Source organism: Podarcis vaucheri, assembly GCF_965113315.1.
Source record: "Podarcis vaucheri genome assembly, chromosome: 14".
Taxonomy (NCBI): domain Eukaryota; kingdom Metazoa; phylum Chordata; class Lepidosauria; order Squamata; family Lacertidae; genus Podarcis; species Podarcis vaucheri.
This window is the reverse complement of record NC_138752.1, coordinates 30,872,996-30,892,950: the sequence shown is the minus strand read 5'-3', so window position 1 is coordinate 30,892,950 and position 19,955 is coordinate 30,872,996. Positions and strand designations below refer to the sequence as shown.

At 47.3% G+C, this 19,955-nt stretch overlaps 1 protein-coding gene across 2 annotated transcripts in view; it reads left to right on the top strand.

Moving 5' to 3' along the window:
- Positions 1–19,955, top strand: part of PRKCB (protein kinase C beta) — a 187,370-nt gene that overhangs the window by 154,647 nt on the left and 12,768 nt on the right. For both annotated transcript variants that reach the window (XM_082199358.1, XM_082199357.1), the window contains exon 16: positions 9,932–10,072. In XM_082199358.1, coding sequence (XP_082055484.1) covers positions 9,932–10,072 — 141 coding nt within the window. The remainder of the gene's footprint in view (positions 1–9,931; positions 10,073–19,955) is intronic.

The following is a 19,955-nucleotide window of genomic DNA, read 5'->3' as shown; positions in this document are numbered from 1 at the left end:
CTGAGGCGACCTCGTCAATTTGCCGCTTTCCATCTCTGATGTCCTCTTTGCTTGCCTTGCCATTTGGCCAAAGTGCTGCGTGTTAGATTGGAGGAAAAGTTGCTCAGCTGCTCCAGGTTTAATGGGCCACAGATGGTGGGAGGGGGAGGAAGGTACTTTTCCAGGTCACCTGGGAGTTGACTTTGCTCTGAAAGTGTGTCTCCGTGTTCCTGTTACTTCAGCCTCCTTCTCCACCTCTGAGGCATTAATTCCTCTAACCCTCACACTTAAACATCAGCGGTGTTCTGACTCTTGTCTGATATGACCCTCTTTCTTAAAAGCCAAGGCAGAGAAGGTGCTGGATCTGCTCAAAATGGTCTTTAACCTCCTTCCTGTCAGCACCAGCACCAGCATATCCATAACCCAACAAGCTGGAAGGTGAGCAGAGGAGGGCGACCAAGAGGATCAAGGGTCTGGAAACCAAGCCTTATGAGGAATGGCAGAGGGAGCTGAGGATGTTTAGCCTGGATAAGTGAAGACACGGGTTAGAGCCCCACATTGGCCAAAAAGACTCCTGACTAGATGACCCTCGTGGTCCCTTCCAGCTCTGCAGTTCTATGATTCTAAGTCTGAGAGGTGATATGAAAGCCATCTTCAAATATCAGAAGGGCTGTCACTTGGAGGATGGAGCAAGCTAAAACAGAAACAGAAACAACAACAAACAAAATGATACACAAGGGGAGAAGGACTGGGCGGGAAGGAGAAAATCCAAATCTAAACTCAGGCACTGATTTCTAAACAGTTGCTCCTGTCATGGCCAGCTGGGGCAAGAGTTCAGGGATAGGAGGTTCCTCATGGAGCTGGGCATTTAGCAAAGCTGATGCAATGGGCTTTGCTCCCCATCTCTCTTGCACTGAGGCAGTCTGCCAGAATGGCTGCCCCCAGGCAACAGGTGACTTTGTATGCAGAGTAGCCAAGAAAGTCAGAGGGGACAGCCTGAGATCATTTTGCCTGCACACCCGCTCCTCTCTTCCAGGCTACGGATCCACCTGGAGGGTGCCTTGCACAAGTCAACCCCCCAAGTATTGATGCCAGCGCTGCTCCTGTCCATTAAAAGAGGTTAAGTTGTGGTGCTTTGGTGTGGGGAGTGGGGTAGAGTGACCTTTTCCCCCTCACGGCAGCTGTTAGCGTTGAAGTCGGCTATACCCAAGAGTCATTACTTTGCCCATTGTGTCTGGGAAGAGGAGGGAGGCAGGATTGGAGATTGGCATAGTGATAAAACTTCCTGTCACTTTTATTTCCTTTCCCATCAGTCCTGGACTGAAGGCTACCAATTGGTAAGAGACAGGACTGATTAAAACATCTGCTGGGTTTTTCCTCTCTTTCTTTCAAGTAATGGCCAATTGATAAGCCAACCAAGCAATTGTCGGGTGGGGAATGCAGGGAGATGATCAAAGGCTGTCTTCCTGGAGAATCCATTCCACTGTGGAACAGTTCTCAACTGTCAGAATTCCCCCCCCCCCAATATTTAGTCAGAATCCCCTTTCTTGTTATTTGAATCCACTGGTTTGGGTCCTGTCCCCTAGATCAGTAGAAAACAAGCTTGCTCTACTTTCCCTATGACAGCTCTTCAGATATTTGAAAGTGGCTCTCCTGCCACCTCTCAGTCTTCTCTTCTCCAAGTTAAACATCCCAAACAGCATCAACTGTTCCTCATCAGGCTTGGTTTTCAGACCCTTCGCCATCTTGGTCTCCCTCCTCTGCACACCTTCCAGCTTGTCAATATCCTAAAACTGCAATGCCCGGAACTGGGCACAGTCCTTTAGTGGAGTCCACCCAAGGCAGGCTAGAGCAGGACTATTACACCCCTTGATCTAGACAGTCGACTTCTGTTGATGCAGCCTAGAGTTGCATACACAACGTACTTTAGAATCACGCAGGTAGAAATTTATATGTGCACGCACACAAACATACAGAGATGGTGACATTTTCTTGCTCCTGAAAGCTTTTGCTGTGATGTTATGAACAGTGTCAGCCACAGTGTGTGTATCCAGGATGGGGAAAGGGCAGAGATCTTTCTGCTAATGAGCTTCCCAACTGCCTCATTGGCGTTTGTTAGGCTTTGAAAGGGAATTGGCCTGTAGAAAGGGAGGGGGCGATGAAAACTGCATCTTTGGACAGGGCTTTGCATATGAACACAGAACGGCCTGTTTATTCTGCAGCCCCTTGTTCCAGGAACAATTGGAGAGGGATTTGCTTCTCTCTACCCAATTTGCCTTGTGAATGCCAAAGTCAGGTGTCATTTAGGGCAGGTTTGGACAGCAAAGGACAAGCTGTCTGCGTTGGCTCTTGAGATCTGTGTTTGTCTTAAAAGGACCCAGGCAAGGAAGCTGGTGTTTGGGTTCCATAGAGAGCCATTGTGCCTGTGTGTGGTCAGGAGGGGTTTTATAGAATCACAGAGTTGTCACGTTGGGAAGGGAACCAAAAGGGTCATCTAGTCCAACCCCCTGCAATGCAGGAACCACAGGTGCCACGTGAGCAAGGAGTCTCAGTCCGGTGTGTGCAGAGAGCAGTGGCACAGCCCGCCCCCTGCTTCCTGCCCTCCCAGGACTCCTAGCAGGAGATGAAAACTGTGGGCAGTTCAGGCCAAGGTGCAAAGACTTCTACCAGAATGCCACTGGCCCTGGGTTCAAGGCAGCCCTGGACAGCAAATCTAATCCTCCTACATTGCTAATTGTGCTGAGATATCAGAAACTGTGACTGCAGGGACATAGGGAAGAAATCCTCCTGCATTGCAAGGGGTTGGACTCGATGGCCCTTCAGATCCCTTCTAACTCTACAAATGTGTTTTTTTTAATTTAAACTGCTCTCTCCTGTTTGTTTGTTGGTTGGTTGGTTGGTTGGTTGGTTGGTTGGTTGGTTGGTTGGGTTTCACATATTACATTACAATACAAATGTACCAAAGCCAACACCATTTCCTCCCCATCCCCCCATACATTTACATTTATATTTCCTCAATCCATCATATTATTCTTTTCTCCTTCCTCCCACTTCCCTCTACAATTCACCTCTACAATTTTTTGATTCAAAGAAAGTGGTATCAAAGGTGGTGGTGGTGCTTACCTTGAAATCCCTGGATGCCTTTGCATCCTATGTGTTAGGTGCTGCCAGGGTCTGTCTGTCTGTCTGTTTCATTTATCTCCCACCCTTTTCCTCCCAGGAGCTTAAAGCGACATGTACATGGTTCCCCACTCCTCATTTAATCCCTGTGAGGTTGGAGAGGCTGATGAGGCTGAGAGGCAGCTACTGGCCCAAGGTCACCCAGTGAGCTTCATGGCCAAGTTGGGGGATTTGAACCCTGGTCTTCCCCAGGTCCTTGTCCAACACTCTAACCACTACACCACAGTGGCTCTAGAATCCCAGCAAGTCTTGTATCATGATCTGCATTTGACAGTCCTTTTTAAAAAAAATGAAATGTGACCCAAAGCAATTTACAAAAACATACAAACATGAAAACCAAGTACAGTCATACCTCATGTTACATTTGCTTCAGGTTGAGTGTTTTCAGGTTGCGTTCCGCAGCAACCTGGAAGTACCAGAAAGGGTTACTTCGGGGTTTCGCTGCTCACAGATGCACAAAATGATGTCACACACATGCGCAGAAGTGGGAAATCACAACCCGCAGATGTGCAGATGCGAGTTGCGTTGCTTTCAGGTTGCGAACGGGCCTCTGGAACGGATCCTGTTTGCAACCAGAGGTACCACTGTATTAAAAAACCCAAAGAATATGAAAAACCTACAAACACAACCAGATACCATTTGAGTGTGTGTTGTGTGTGTGCATGTGAGTGAGTGTAGTCCAACCCTTTGCAATGCAGGAATCACAAGTAAAATTTACCCAAACTCAGAAATGATGAGTGTGGCTGCTGGGGTGCTCCAGGCAAGATATCCAGCTCCATGAAAGGCTATTGAATGCCAGCAGCATTGGGAAGAATCTGAACTGGGTCCCACATGACTCCTCCCTCCAGGCGCTACCTGCCATGTGGAAGGAGCTCCCACGTCCTTTCAGTTATATTGGGAATGTGCCCAGAAAAGCGAGCCCACATTATTTATGATCACACGGAGGATGTTGCTTTCTGGAAGAGGCCTTTGTGAAGATCTCCAAAGCCTGCTTTCAGCAGAGCTGGTGGCGTCGCATAAATAGAAACACTTTCTTTCATCTTGATGTGAGGATTTTAGAATGAGCTTTGAACAATGTGCTGTTTCCAGGTGCACAGATTGCTGGCACATAGCATGCCCCTCTCTGCGCAGGAGGCACGAAATTGCTGGCTTCCTCGATGTGTTCTGCAATATATACAATGCCCAGGAAAAGGGAATGATGTCCGGTTATCAGGCAGGCTGTGGGATGGAGATCTCAGCGGGCAAGGAGATGCTGAAGGCTGCCTCTGACCTTTGGGTGGCACCAACCTTTGAACCAATGTGCAGCTTGCCTTTCTATAACTACGTCAAAACTAGCTGGAAACGGCTTCCTAATTCTGGCAAGGCCACTGTGGACCATCTGCGATATTCTAAAGCTGCTGATCACAGCCCCACCCCACGATGTTTTAATTTCAGCTTCTCAGAAATGTCGGCAAATACATTTGGATGAGAACACAAACACTCTTTTCTTCATTCCCTCTTGGAGCAGCCGCAGCAAACGTGACTATCCCCAGCTTCCTGTTTCTACTCATCTCCTGTGATGGATTGCACAGCCCTACTTAGGTAGGGGAGACAGGAGGTGCAAAAGTTCTGACCTTCCTTTGGGGTATGAAGAGGGAAGAAGAGGAAGGGAGAGTTGCTTGCAGTGACATGTGAAAAGGATCGAGGGGTCTTAGCAGACCACAAGCATGAGTCAACAGCGTGGTGCAGGGGTGGGGGTGGAGTTCATACAATTCTAGGTTGCATCAACAAGAAGTCTAGCATCTGGATCAAGAGAAGTAATAGTGCCGCTCTATTCTGCCTTGGTAAGACCCCACCTGGAGGACTGTGTCCACTTCTGGGTACCACTATTTGAGAAGGATGTTGACAAGTTGGGAACTGTGCCAAGGAGGGACCAAGGTAATCTGGAAACCAAGCCTTTTGAGGAAAACCTGAGAGAGCTGCGTATGTTTAGCCTGGAAAAGAGGAGACTGAGAGTTGATATGATAGCCATCTTCAAATATCTGAAAGGCTGTCACATAAAAAGTGATGGAAGCTCGTTTTCTGCTGCTCCAGAGGGGAGGACCAGTCCAGAAACAATAGATTCAAATGACAAGAAAGGAGATTTCGACTAAACATGGGAATAAATTTCTGACAGTTAAGAGCTGTTTGACAGTGGAATGGGGACTCCCAGCAGGATCATCCATGTGAGGGGAAAGTGGCTAGCACCTCAGGGAGACAGGTTCCTGTACAGCCTCTCGTGGCTATGCTAGGTTTCTACTTTAAATTATCTTTTTATAAAGTATAGGGGAGCATCAAAACTGTGACCCCACAATCTCTCCTCAGGTATTCCAGTCCATTCTACTGTCTCAAGACTCTGTCAGCTTGCTTGAGGGCCTCTTGCTTGAGGTTGCCACTGTGAGAACAAGATGGCTGGCCTAAGATGGGGCCCCTTTGGCCTGATCCAGCAGGGGAAACCTTATATTATTACCGCCTCATTCTGAGACATGTGTCAAAATCAGCACAAGGCTGCACTCCTACGTTAGCCTAGGAATAACTGAATTAGCAGCAGATACTTCCAATAAACAGCTCCTGGGCCCGGCTGCGAATTGTGCAAGTTAATTTGGTTTGTATCTACTTGTCAGTTGTGTGCAATGTATCCTACTTTTCATAGACACAAATTCAGAGCTATACACAGTTCAGAGTGGTGTGGTGCTGGCCTCATATTGCCGCTACATTTGGCTGGCTGCTGTCTTAATGAAGACTGATGCCATGTATTTGTGCTTTGCCATTTTGATCTGTAGCAGTGTTTTAATGTCACGTGAAACGTCATAAGAAACTGACTTATGCTGCCTCAGTCCCTTGGTCCACCCAACTCACGCTTGTCTACCCTGATGGGCAGTGTCTCTCCAGAGTTCAGGCAAGGAGTAAGGACATAAGAAGAGCCTGCTGGATCAGGCCAAGGGCCCGTAAAGTGCGAAAGCCACAAGGACTGTTACCTTCAACTATGGAGGGAGATTGTAGCCATCATGGCTAGTAGCCATTGACAGCCCCCTCCTCAATGAATTTGCCTAATCCTCTTTTATAGCCCTCCAAGTTGGTGTCTTTCACTGCCTCCTGTGGGAGAGAGTTCCGTAGGTTAACTGTGCACTGCATAAAGAGTCTCTCACATAACATCCCTGAGCTATGGTTGAGAATGAGGAATGTCTTATGGGAGCATTTGCAGCCTATAAATAATTGCTTTTAAATAAAATAATGGAATACACACACACTGACCTCTCTCTCTCTCTCTCTCTGCCCACATATTTGCAAGCTTTTTTTCCTGAGCCATAAGAGCTCTAACAAAAGACTCTAAGGATGCTGAATTCTGTGTCAAGCACCACTCAGTCAGGGATGCACTGGAGACTTGCAGCTCCAGCTGTCAGGTGAAGCAGGGCTGGTTTCCTGACGCTGTGCAAAGTGGTGCAGAAGCATGGATGGGTTCTGTCTTGCAGGGGGCAAATGATGTCTCCGAGCTAGAGTCTGAATTAAAGCACTGTGAATAAATTGTTAGCTATAGGGGACAAAGCAGAGCAGCCTAGAGGCACTCTAGGGCATCCTCCTCAACCAAGAGGGAGCTGGCATCCAGAATCTTCGAAATTCAGTGCCTGTTCTATGCGTTGCAAGCACACGGGCTCCAAATGCATCATCCTCCATGGTTCTGCCCATTCCCTCTTGCTGCCCTGGGATCTGAAGCCCAAATACATGCAGGAGGCCACCTGACTCCAAACCCCTCCTCAGGTCCCCATATTTGGCATGAGGCTGCCAGTTCATGCCCTCAGCCCTCATCTTCAGCTGAAGAACAGGCCACAGCAACAGTTTTGCACATGGAAGATCCCTATTTCAATCCCTGGCATGCCCCCTGCCTGAAACCCTGGAGGGCTGCTGCCAGCCAGTGATGACAATACTGAGTTAGGTGTGCCAGTGCTACAAATCTATACACAATGAGGGTATTTTATTCTACGAAGCATCACAAACTCAAGACCCCAGTGCATATAAAATGGTGCTTTGCTGTCCTCACAAACATACTATAGTATATATACAATAGTAATGGTAAAGCAGCTAGAATTAGCCTGGAAAATATAATTTCTGTCCCTATTGCAACACAGTATAAAATAGTTCTGAGCAATTGAGTGCTGGTAATCAGCTGCTTCAATGCATCATCTGCCCTTGTTGAAATGTAGATTGCAGTTCAGCCTTCCAGGTGTTAAGACCATATGAGAAGAGACTGCTGGATCAGGCCAATGGCTCATCTAGTCCAACATCCTGTTCTCACAGTGGCCAACCAAATGCCCCAATTGGCAGAGACATCACCTTGCCAACAAAAGCCCGTATAGTTACAGCTATGGTTTTCCCAGTAGTGATGTATGGAAGTGAGAGCTGGACCATAAAGAAGGCAGATCGTCAAAGAATTGATGCTTTTGAATTATGGTGCTGGAGGAGACTCTTTAGAGTCCCATGAACTGCAAGAAGATCAAACCTATCCATTCTGAAGGAAATCAGCCCTGAGTGCTCACTGGAAAGACAGATTGTGAAGCTGAGGCTCCAGTACTTTGGCCACCTCATGAGAAGAGAAGACTCCCTGGAAAAGACCCTGATGTTGGGAAAGATGGAGGGCACAAGGAGAAGGGGACGACAGAGGACAAGATGGTAGGACAGTGTTCTTGAAGCCACAAACATGAGTTTGACCAAACTGCGGGAGGCAGTGAAATACTGGAGTGGCTGGCATGCTCTGGTCCATGGGGTCATGAAGAGTTGGACACAAATAGACGACTAAACAACAACAACAGAAAAAGACCACAAGTGGGACCCAAGCAGAAGAGCACTTCCCCCTCCCTGCTACGGTTTCCAGCAACTGGTATTCAGAAGCATTGCTGCCTCCAATGATAGAGGCAGAAGCATAGCCATTGTAGCTAGAAGCCATTGATAGCCTAATCATCCATAAATTTGTCCAATCCTCTTTAAAAGCAATCCAAGTTAACAGCTGCCACTGCCTCCTGTGGAAGTGAGTCCCATAGTTTTAACTACGTACTGCGTGAATCAGTACTTTTCTTTTCTCGGTCCTGAATCTTCCAGCATTCAGCTTCATTGGACATCCACCTGTTCTAGTGTCAGTGTTTTCAACTACAACTCCCATCAGGCCACACCAGCAATTTTGAAGCTGATGGGAGTTGTAGTCCAAAACATCTGGAGGGCAGCAGATTGGGAGCACAAGGGAGGCAACTGTAGTCTCTTGCCGTAGAAAATTTCCAGTGTTACTTGTCAAGAGCTATGTATTACTGACAGCACTTTTGGCAGAGGTGAGATTTGCACTGGAGACCTCCTCACTTGTGTCTCTGTCGTTTTAGCCACTTCCCTGCACTTAAGTTCCTATAAGTGTCACAGGACCCAGAAAGAGGCTTGCTTTACCCACTCAGCCTTTAAACCAGAACTCTCTTTCATATCCCCTTGGTTTATCTAGCCTTTTGCGTCCCTTGCTATCTGTCTCTTATCTTGGGGCCAGAGCCGTGTACCACCATCACCAGGATATTAATGTTTCTTCCAAGTCTCTGGGTTCACTTTTTTATTTTTCCTGCCCCGCTCGCTGGAGAGTTGGGGGCGGGAAGAGATGTTGCTTGGCTGCTTGGAAGGCACATCCCAGCGATAAAGAGCAATAATTCATGCCTCGTCCCTTTCTCGCGGAACGTGCCGTTTCATTAACTGAAGCCTTCGGAGCCGGACGCTGCCAATTCCCTCCCTGTTCTTGGTGTTAATGAAAAAGAGATTCTGAATGGAGATGGCTCCGTGCTAAACCGAGTGGCCAGTCTTTGCACTTAATTGCTTTTACAGCGTCAGGTTTGCAGAGATTGCCCTCAAAGTACAAAGCTGCCTTTCTTACCTCTTCATGGTGCCGGGTAAAAGCAGCCCCACATCTTGCCTAACCTCTGATCCACTTTCAGCTGTAGAATGGGAGTCGTTTGCATCCATTTTTATCACTTGTGCCTACTTTAAAAGCATTCATGAACCAGAACAGGGTTGTTGTTGTTTCATTTACTTACTTACACACACACACACACACACACACACACACACACACACCACAATGTATAATAGCAGATACCCCCAAAAAATAAGAGTAGGAAAGGATGACTAGAACTCAACATAGAGGACCAAATTTCCATACTAAAATTGAACATAATAAATTAATATTACAAGGTTCCAAGTAACACAAATGGGTTTACATTATTCCAGTACATTGTGAAACTACTCCATTTCTTGATAAAAACATTCTGTTGTTTCCTGCCCTCTCTGTTTCTCACTTAACCATGCATCCTAAGTCCCAAATTGTTGTTATCCATTTTCCCATTGTTTATGTTTTCATTTTTCCCCATTTCAGACAAATAATCATTCTGGCAGCAGCTAAGGAATGTTGCATTAATTCCCTGTCCGCTATTAATTCAGTTTCTTGAACATAGCCAAATAGGAAGACTAGAGACTCCGTGGGCAAACCATAGCCAGTTGTTACTTCCATTGCCATTGCTATATCTCCCCAGAGTTTTTTGCTTTTGGGACATGCCCAGAATATTTGCCATATCCCAGCATTTGCAGCTTTGCAGGCATCCCTGACTGTTCTATATATCCAGTTAAGACATTGCAGTGTCAGGTGAAGCGGAATGAATGTCGCCCACCTAACTCAAATGGTTCGCTATTTAACAAATAAATGTGTTTCCCCCCCCTCTGTCTCTGTCTCTTCAAGCTCATGACCAAGCATCCAGCAAAGCGTTTGGGGTGCGGCCCTGAAGGAGAGCGCGATATCAGGGAGCACGCCTTTTTCCGCTACATCGATTGGGACAAACTTGAACGGAAAGAGATCCAGCCTCCTTTCAAGCCCAAAACTGTAAGTTCCTCCCCTCCCGTCTCACTTCCAGCAGAGACACTCGCTTCGCATCTGAAGCGTATATTTCAAGCACTCTTGTGCCACTTTTGATGCTTCCCCCAAAGGCACCTGGGAACTGCAGTTTGTCAAGGGCGCTGGGAATTGCACCTCTGCAAAGGATTTTCCTAACAACTCCCTGCACCCTTTAACAAGCTAGCGTTCTTGGGATTCTTTAGGGGAAGCCGTGGCTGTTTAAAGGGGCATCAGGGTGCTTGGAATGCTGGGTGTGGATGAGGCCAGTTATCACAGCCCCTCCTTGACCCAGACAATAACATGTCCCCTTTCTTATAGCTGTGACTATGTCAGTGTCCTGCATCAAGGACTGCTTTCTGTTGACTGGTTCACACATGCAGGATATGAGGTGGTCATCCTGTGGGTGCGCAGACTGCAGGATGGAGGCTCACATGGTGGGAATATCCTCCATCAGGGGTGCAAACTTGAATAAAATATTGGATGGGGCAGGTAAGCCCTGCCCCACGTAATCAATCACAAGACACGGCACATGCACACCATTTAAATGACAATTCACATGGGGGGGCTCAAATATTTTATTGGGGGGCCGAAGGGACCTCGTCGCCTAGGAACTGGCTCCTATGTCCTCCATACAAAAAAATAAAATAAATCCCCGGTACATATTGGGTAGAAAAGGTCTACCCTAGTTTTCTATTTGACATCCTAATGAAGGAGTCTTTTTGAGGGAGGCATTCAGTCAGAGATGCTTGCAGCATCCTATGAACTTTGATTCATTCACTTCCCACCTGCAGCTGAGATGCAGGTTGGTGGCCTCAACCGCTGCTGTTTGCAAGAACTGGGCCTGGGTTGATTTATAGTTCTCTGCAGCTCCACAAAACAGCTACGATGTGGGGAGCAGAGTTCCCGGCTCTCTTTTCCAAGGCAAGGCATGGGATGTCCCTGTACCCGCTCCGAAAAGCTTGCCTGATACGTGCGTGTTCTCTGAGAAAGATGCGCCTGTGATCACTTTCTTGCATTAGCTCTAAGTGCGTTCGGCTTGAGAAGGCCACGTGGAGATGCCAAGGTCTCCTGAAAGTCGCCCATGGGAGGCATAGACAACATAACCTTTAGCCAGTCTATGGAAAACACTCTGCTGGTTTCCGTCTGGCCAAAATGCCACTCTTAAATCACAAGCCTGCAGAGAGGCAGGAGCAGCCCTGGTACCAGAAGTGGGGTTTCATTAACTCAGGCTACATGGGAGTCTTAATCCATGTTCTGCTCACCGGGGGGGGGAGGGGGGGAGAGAAAGGACAGGGACAAAAGGTCCTTCCTTTTTTTAAGAGTTTTGCAACTGGCATCCAACTGAGACTGATAGACTTCTGAATGTTCAAATCACCATTGGCTTTTCTCACCGGCTTGTCTGTTGGGGTCTCCTATCCTGGGCCCCATCTCTGCAACCAGCACTTGAGTTGGAATCCATCCCCCCCAGCGCCTCTCTCTTTCTCTTGGAGAAGGGGCTGAGAAAAGGTCCTTTTTGCTCCCTCGGAACCTCTAGCTCAGCAACTGCACTGTACGCCTGAATCATTCATGACGTGGTAATTCACTCAGCAGGTAAAAGGCAGGCAGGCAGGCAGCAGCTTGAATAGTTTATGAGCAGGCGCCAAAAGCCGGGGAGAATTCTTATCCCAAAGAGGACCTGGTGTTTGGCCAGTGTTTCAGTGTTCCCGATCCCCAGATAATGGCATTTTCTGCAAACTTCTAAAAGGAAAGGGAATGCACTCCCCAACTTTCTACAACTACACTTGGAATCCTAGTGTACAGTTCTGGTTGCCTCGCCCAAAAACGGGTACTGAAGAGTTGGGAAAGGTTCAGAAAGGGGCAATTGAAATGATGAAGAGGATGGCGCCTTTCTCTGAGGAAGAAAGATTGCAGCTGATGGGACTTTTTAGTTTAGAGAGAAGGGAAGTAAGAGGCGACTTGATGGAAGTTTGTAGAATTATGCATTGTTTGGAGATAGTGGATAGAAAGAAGTTTTTCTCCCTCTCTCCTAATACTAGAACTTACTGAAGCTGAATGTTGGGAGATACAGGACACATAAAAAGAAGTAATTCTTAATGCAGCGCATAGTTGAACTATGGAACTCGCTGCCACATGAGGCAGTGATGGCCACCAACCTAAGGTAAAGGTAAAGGGACCCCTGACCATTAGGTCCAGTCGTGACCGACTCTGGGGTTGCAGTGCTCAACTTGCTTTATTGGCCGAGGGAGCCGGCGTACAGCTTCTGGGTCATGTGGCCAGCATGACTAAGCCACTCCTGGTGAACCAGAGCAGCGCACAGAAATGCCGTTTTACCTTCCTGCCGGAGCGGTACCTATTTATCTACTTGCACTTTGACGTGCTTTCGAACTGCTAGGATGGCAGGAGCAGGGACCGAGCAACGGGAGCTCAGCCCGTTGCTGGGATTCGAACTACTGACCTTCTGATCGGCAAGTCCTAGGCTCTGTGGTTTAACCCACAGCACCACCCACGTCCCTGGCCACCAACCTAGATGGCTTTAAATGAAGACTAGACAAACTCTTGGACAAAAAAAGCTGTTGATGGCTACTAGCCAGGATAGCTATGCTCTGCCTCTGTGGTCAGAGGCAAGAATGCTTCTGTATGCCAGTTGCTGAAAACTACAGCAGGGGCAAATGTTGCACTTGTGCTTAAATACTGCTTGTGGGTTTCCTGCAGGCATCTGCCTGGCTGTGGTGAGAAAAAGATGCTAGACTAGATGGGCCGTTGGCTTGATCCAGCAGCTTCTTCTTATGTCCTTATTGTCAACTTCCAGTCATCTAGCTGTATCTCAGTGGCAAAGTACCTGCTGTGCATTCAGAAAGTCCCACGTTCATTCTCCAGGTAGGGCTTTAAGTGACTCACAACTGAAAATCACTGCCAATCACTAAGTTAGATGAGAAGAAGAAGAGTTTGGATTTGATATCCTGCTTTATCACTACCCGAAGGCGTCTCAAAGCGGCTAACATTCTCCTTTCCCTTCCTCCCCCACAACAAACACTCTGAGAGGTGAGTGGGGCTGAGAGACTTCAAAGAAGTGTGACCAGCCCAAGGTCACCCAGTAGCAGCATGTGGAGGAGCAGGGAAGCGAACCCAGTTCACCAGATTATGAGTTTACCGCTCTTAACCACTACACCACACTGGCTCTCCTCTGTATGAGACAGCTTCCTGTGTTCCTACATAGAAAAGCCATGTTTCAGAGGTGGAGGACATTATATGCAGGAGGTCCCAGGTTCACAACCCTGATATTTCCAGTTAGGGTTGGGAAGGTCCTCTGGGGATCTGCTGCCAGTCAGTGTGGACAGTATTGAGCTGACTGGATCAGCGACTCGGTATAAGGCAACTTCCTATGTTTCTCTCTTTTTTCATGAGCTGGTTTGGTTATTGCTGGACTCTTCCTTTCCTCTTTCTGACTTTTCCGTCTCCTGTTCCCAAGTCGAGCACTCTCTGCATCTCTCGCTCCTGCAGTCTTTTTACTTTGAGTGCCTGGTTCCTTGTGCTGCACCTGAGAGCGGGCAGCGCTGTTCCTTGAAGCACCCCCAACCCCTCCTCTCCCCAATAATCTGATAGATTGGTTGTGTTTGTGTAGAAGTGGCTGTTCTGACAGGGTCGTGCATGGCTGATCTTTCGCGGCCATCCCTGCATACCAAGTGGCTTGGAGCAAACCTGACGCCAGCTCTCCTTGAGATAATTATGGGCTGGTGGTGGTGGTTGGTTTTTTTAAAATCGAATTACCGTGTTTTTTGCTCTATAAGACGCACCAGACCACAATACGCACCTAGTTTTTGGAGGAGGAAAACAAGAAAAAATATATTCTGAATTTCAGAAGCCAGAACAGCAAGAGGGATCGCTACTCAGTGAAAGCAGCAATCCCTCCTGTTGTTCTGGCTTCTGGGATAGCTGCGCAGCCTGCATTCACTCCATAAGACGCACACACATTTCCCCTTACTTTTTAGGAGGGGAAAATGAGTCTTATAGAGCAAAAAATATGGTACTTCTTTACATAGAAGCCAGGGCTTGGAGAGCGTGTGTTATCTGAAGGCAAAGCTCAGGCAAGGGGGATGCAGCACTTTCATACAAATAGTTGCAAAATATATAGTGCAATCCTAGAGGTGTCTACGCAGAAGTAAGCACCACTGAGTTCATTGGGGCTTACTCCCCAGTAAGTAAACATGGGATTGCAGTCTTCATTACAGAGCGATGGCCTCTTTGGATGTAGGGCTTAGATGTTTCAAAGGGTGGGATGTTAAATTGCTCCCACTGATAATGGCAGGCCTGTGTTTGATTTATTGATTTATTGATTTATTAAATTTCTATCCCCCCAGCCTTCCTCCCTACAGGGTACAGTACAACAGAAACAAAATAAAACATACTTTATAACAATTTAAAAAAATCTCAAAATGTTTAGAGCATCTGTAGGGAAAATTAAAAGCAATCACATCCCCTCAGTTCTTTTTATTTAATTTCACGGCTGCCGTGCCCATGGAAGCAGGAATGCTTTTCCACTACTCCTCAAAGCCAGTAGTGAGGGAGACAGATGAGCCATCTCAGAGAGGATGTCCTGCAAATGGGAAGCACCACTGAGAAGACCCTACCACACTGAACGCCAACCACACAGCAGCCAGAGGCAGCCCCCAGTCAAAAGGGCCTCCCCTGTGTTGATTCCTGCACCGCTCTGCCCCATAACATTTGGGGCCACTGACCATGTGCTCTGACATCCCATTCTCCATTTCTTTGTGCCCTTCCCTTCTCTGCTACATCCTTGGCAGCAGCTGGTGAGGAAAGGGAGGATTTGGTCATGTCAGGGTGCAAGGTGAGTAACCCTAGGTGTTATGGGGGAAAGTGACTCAGCCCAGGGATGCTAACTTTTGGCACCATTCCTTGATGTCACAATATTTAAATGCCTCTTAATCAACAAAAACCCCTACCAACCTGGTGCCCTCCTGATTTTTTTTGTTTACACTTTTACACTATAACCTCCAGCCACACACATAAGGAAGAAGGCATGGAGACCCATCTAAGAGCTTTGGAGTACAGATCCCTTCTGCCTGTGCTGGCAGGGGCTGATGGGAGTTGTAGTCCAAAGCATCAGGAGGGCACCAGGTTGGGGAATCCTCTTTTGGGAGTTTCATGTAGTTGCATCCCAAGAGGTATCTTTGACCTCATCTAAAGTTGCAAACAGGAAAATGCTTCTCCCACCCCCACCCCCATTTCCACAACAAATGCTGGTCAAACACCTGAAGGTTAGAGGTGGATCTTGAAGGCAGAAGTTTCTGAAGCCATCTCATTAATTTCGGTGGGTTTACTCTGAGTAGAGCTTAGTTGGAGATATCCCTAGATTTTCTTCTGTCTTTGCAAGTGGTTGGTGTTTTTTTAATCGCTCAGCTATATAATTAGTGGGGCTGCAAGCTGTAATCACTTTAATGGGCAGATTAATCAACTCATGTGTTAGTTGTTTAATCAGAAGGGGCCAATTTTAATGGTCAAGGGCAAACTCTTATTAGTGGGGGCTGAATGTCAAAGGCACACTTCTAATTACAAAGCCACCAGAAAGAAAGAAAAAGCCCAACAGTCCTGACCTGATAGTACTGAGTGATGGCTTTTTATTAATTTGTAAATTATCTCCCCAAAGGCAGCGATATGCAGACTTATTGATTTATATGAAGTGGCCTAGATCCCTCTTTCCTTTATGAAACGATTCCAAAGTGGCTCCCGTGATAAAATGAAATGCAATGCATTCAAAAGAAATCCAATATAACATGACTAAAGAAACCAAATTCCGACAAGAAAGCATCAATCACGGAGGAAACAGTGCTAAAATAATGAAATCTGGGAGGGAAATCCATCAACTAAGGACAGCCACATCTTGGCCAAAATTCCAGAAGGAATGGGGGGGGCTCTTTGAAATCATACTCAGAGTAAACCTATTGAAGCCCATGGGATTAAGCTTGTTTTAATCACCAAATGCCATGCCTCTTCTGGTTCTGGGAGACAAGCAGGATGGGGAGCTTGTTGCAGCAGGAGGGAGAGCCATGCGTCCCTCTTCACAATGCACGGCCCATCTTTGCCTCTTGGTCTTCCTCCCCTTCTGCTTCTGCTTCTGTATCTGAGTCTGAACTGCCCTCTGCCACAGACTCTCCCCACTCACTACTGTTACCTCTTCAGCTTCCAACACCTTCTTCTCCCAGTCTGCCCTCTCTTCTCCCTCTGGCCACTCATAGTTGTCCCCCCACTGCTCCCCAGGCTCTGAGCCTTCTTCCCTTGGGGCTTCCGCAGCTGGTTCCTCCCAACCAACCAGTCCATGACAGGCTTGCTGCTTGCTGGATCAATCAATACAATTAAGAGTTTGCAGCTTGCGTGGGGTGCAGCTGGCGAGTGAAAGTGTTTATTTCTGGATGGAGCTGCATAACGCTTTGAGGAACAAGGGTCAGTGGTCACATCTCATCCATACAAAGGGCAAAAGATGAATTACATTCTGTGGGAAAGCAGAAACATGCTTGCACACACCCCAGGGGTCTGGTTCTTTTAAATATGCACTACAGCACCCCATTCAAGGTCATTTCAGGCAATGGCGCTGGAGCTGCAGCCGTCATTGTGAGCTTGCAGCTCTCACATTCTGCATCTCAGATGGTCCTAGAAATCTCAGCCATTTCCAGGAGTTTAGTTAAGGATCAACAGCTGAAGTCCTGGTAGCTAAATGCTTCACTCCATCTCTGAATACCAGGTGCTGTGGGAGGGGGGTGTATCACAGTAGTTCCCAAACTCTTTCAGGGAGCCCCCTTGGTTCCATAAACTCATCCCCAACATTCTTCAGAAAAGTGGTTTGCATGACCCACTAAAGAAGATAATAACCCAATAAAATTCAAAAGTGACAATTAATTGTATGCTTATTCAAAATACTGCTAAAACCATTTAGTTTAACTAATTCAACAAGACTGATGTACTTGATCCAGTGATGCCAACTTTTCAAAGTCTGATAGTCCTCTACAGCTCCCCTGGCCACCCCCTTGCCTCTTAGCTGCCCCCTAACTAATCCTGCCTCCCACTTGGAGAACCACTGATGGTGGATCTTGTTGGAATACCCAACCATCATGCCAACCTCCCCAAGCCTCGTGCTGTTGAGATGTCTTGAACGACAACTCCCATCAGCCCTAGCCAGGATGATGGCACTGTAGTAATCCAAAACACCTGGGGGCTGTACTTCCCAGAACATCTGGGCAGCACCAGGTTGGTGAAGGATGTGTTGCAAGTGCAGAAAGCCTTTCCTAGTACAGTCCTCATTCTGAAACAGCGAGGAGGAGGAGAGACACAGCCCTCATCCTTTACCGCCAGTGTTGTCAGGCGCCCTGCCTGATGTCTCTGCTGCACCAGGTGCTTCTGAAGCTAATAGGCAGTGACAAGTGTATTTTCAAAGGTTTAGCTGCACGTCCAGGAGCAGGCTGAGCTGGCAGGCGTGTGAGGCTTACAGAAGCAGGTAGAGCTTCCTGCCACACTGCTGCCTGGCCTAGGCTTGCCTTTTTCCTCTTCTGTTTCAGATGCTAAACCCAGTTTCAAGACATGACTGAGGATGGCTCTGTTTTTGGAGCATAGGACCATAGGAAGCTGCCTTATACGGAATCAGACCATTGGTCCATCCAGTGGTGCTGCGTCCTTTGCCAGCACACTGGGTGAGAGCGGGGACGAGGCGTGAAGGGTTCACGAGACTGCACTGCACTGCACTGACTGACTGCCCATGCAGCGAGGAGCCTGTCTGGCACAATTCTTAAATTTTATACGCCACTAGAATGTAGAAAAACCTCAAGATGGTTTACAAAAAAAGACAAAACCATAATTAACAATAAGGTAAAACTTGCAGGAAGTCAAATAACAATAGACTGAGAACAGATTAAAACGCACATCAACTTTTGAAACATCTGGGTAGGCTTGTCTAAGCAATAATGTTTGTAGCAGGCACCAGAAAGAGCACAGCAAAAGTGCTTGCCTGACGTCAATAGGCAGGGAGTTCTATAGTGTAGATGCTGTCCTACTACAAAAACAATATGGACAATAGGTTGGAGGAGACTGGCCTAAAGAATCTTATAGGATGATAATTTATTATGGCCAGTAAATAACCATTCTGCATTTCATTTCCCACTCCCCAAGCCCAACCTACAAATGCTTGTCCGCAGAAACACTTGCCCATTTTGTTGCTAGGTAAACATTTTTCAGGTCAGCTAGTTTGGTGAACCTCCAAGGCGGTAAGCAAACATACAAAGAGCCACCATGAATGCCTCTTGGCAATTATTCCCCATGTTCAGATTTGATCCATGGATGGTGCTGCTAAGTAGGTGCTTTCCATCTGTCTTAAGGGGGTTGATTCCTACAATGCAGGCAATTGAGCTAGATGACCCTTGCAGTCCCTTCCAACTCTACAGTTCTGTGATTCTATGATTATGATGTGGTATCACACACACACACACACACACACACACACACACACACACGCCTGCATGGAAGCAAGGGCTCTTGGGAACAGCGCGGGGGCACATGAGCTGTTCAATCATTTTGATTTCCGAATGTCATTCTCCGTGAGACTTGCCGCTGTCAGGTCAGGTTAGAGGAGACGAATGTCTTTGAAGCTGTCTTCTGGGACGTGAATCATGTGGAAAAGAAGTTCTCCGCAGTTGCAGACTTGTGGCTTGTGGAGAAGGCGCTTGAAGCAGATTTCAAAAATGTCCAAGGCTTAATAACCACCACCACCACCACCCCAAAAAATAGCTGCTTAAAGAAAAACACAGACATCCAGGCAGGCAGCGACCTTTTACAGCCGTTCTGCTCATCCAGCTCTTAGAGACCCTCTGAATGTTTCTTGGGAAGATAAGCTTCAGTGCACGTGCTGATAAAAATCCTCCGCTTGCAGCTGTGAGCTGCAGACTCCACTATCCAAAATGAAAATGGCAAGAGCAACCTTGCACCTTCATTACAGGATTGCTGCTTGGCTCCTGCACTCAAAGGGGGGGGGGGTAAAGAGGGGCTCTTGCTCCTTCCCCAAACATGCTTTGCTTTCCCACCGGCCCCTGAGTAAGAGTGACGCTTGTCACACTATAGAACGCTGCAGAATCTCCAAAGCGCTTCCCTGACATGGTTTTAGAGATTTTCCCGATAACGCTCTTTGGTAGATCCTTATTGAAGAGGGAAGAAGTGCAGGCTGAGAGCTTGCCCAGCTTGGGGAAAGGCCATTGGCAGGGCACCTGTGTTGTAAACCCAAACCACAGTCGCAGAGCTGGAGGAAAGCTTGTGGGAGTTTGTGAGATGCGGGAGTCCCGAGGAAGGATCCAAAAGACACCAGAGTGGCCAGTTCTAATGCTTTTATTGAAGAAAGGCATAGGTTTACAGCACAGCAGTTCCCCTTGGCCCAGCTCAAAGCCTTCCATGGGACGGGCTCCACAGCAAAGAGATGGCCAGGGTGCAGGTGGCCAGTACCCAAAACATTACAGATAGTTCCTCTTCTGGGCTCAGAGCCCAACATCCTAGTTCCCACGGATAAGGGTACCATCAAAGCAAGCCAATTAGTACATCAAAGCAGGCATATCTAAACATGTATGAGCCCAGAACCACAGCAGCTTTTGATTAATGAAAAGGTTATCTTGAGTGCCAACATGGCATAAGCACAGCTTTCCTAAGATTCCCAAAGTATCCAAGGGACTTCCTTGGAAGGTGTTAGACTCTCCTTCATTGGATATTTTAAAGCAGAAGTTGGGTGGTCATCTGTCAGGAATTATTTAGCTGCAATTCCTGCATGGCAGGGGGTTGGATTAGATTATCCTTGGGTACCTTCCAACTCTAGGTAAAAGGTAAA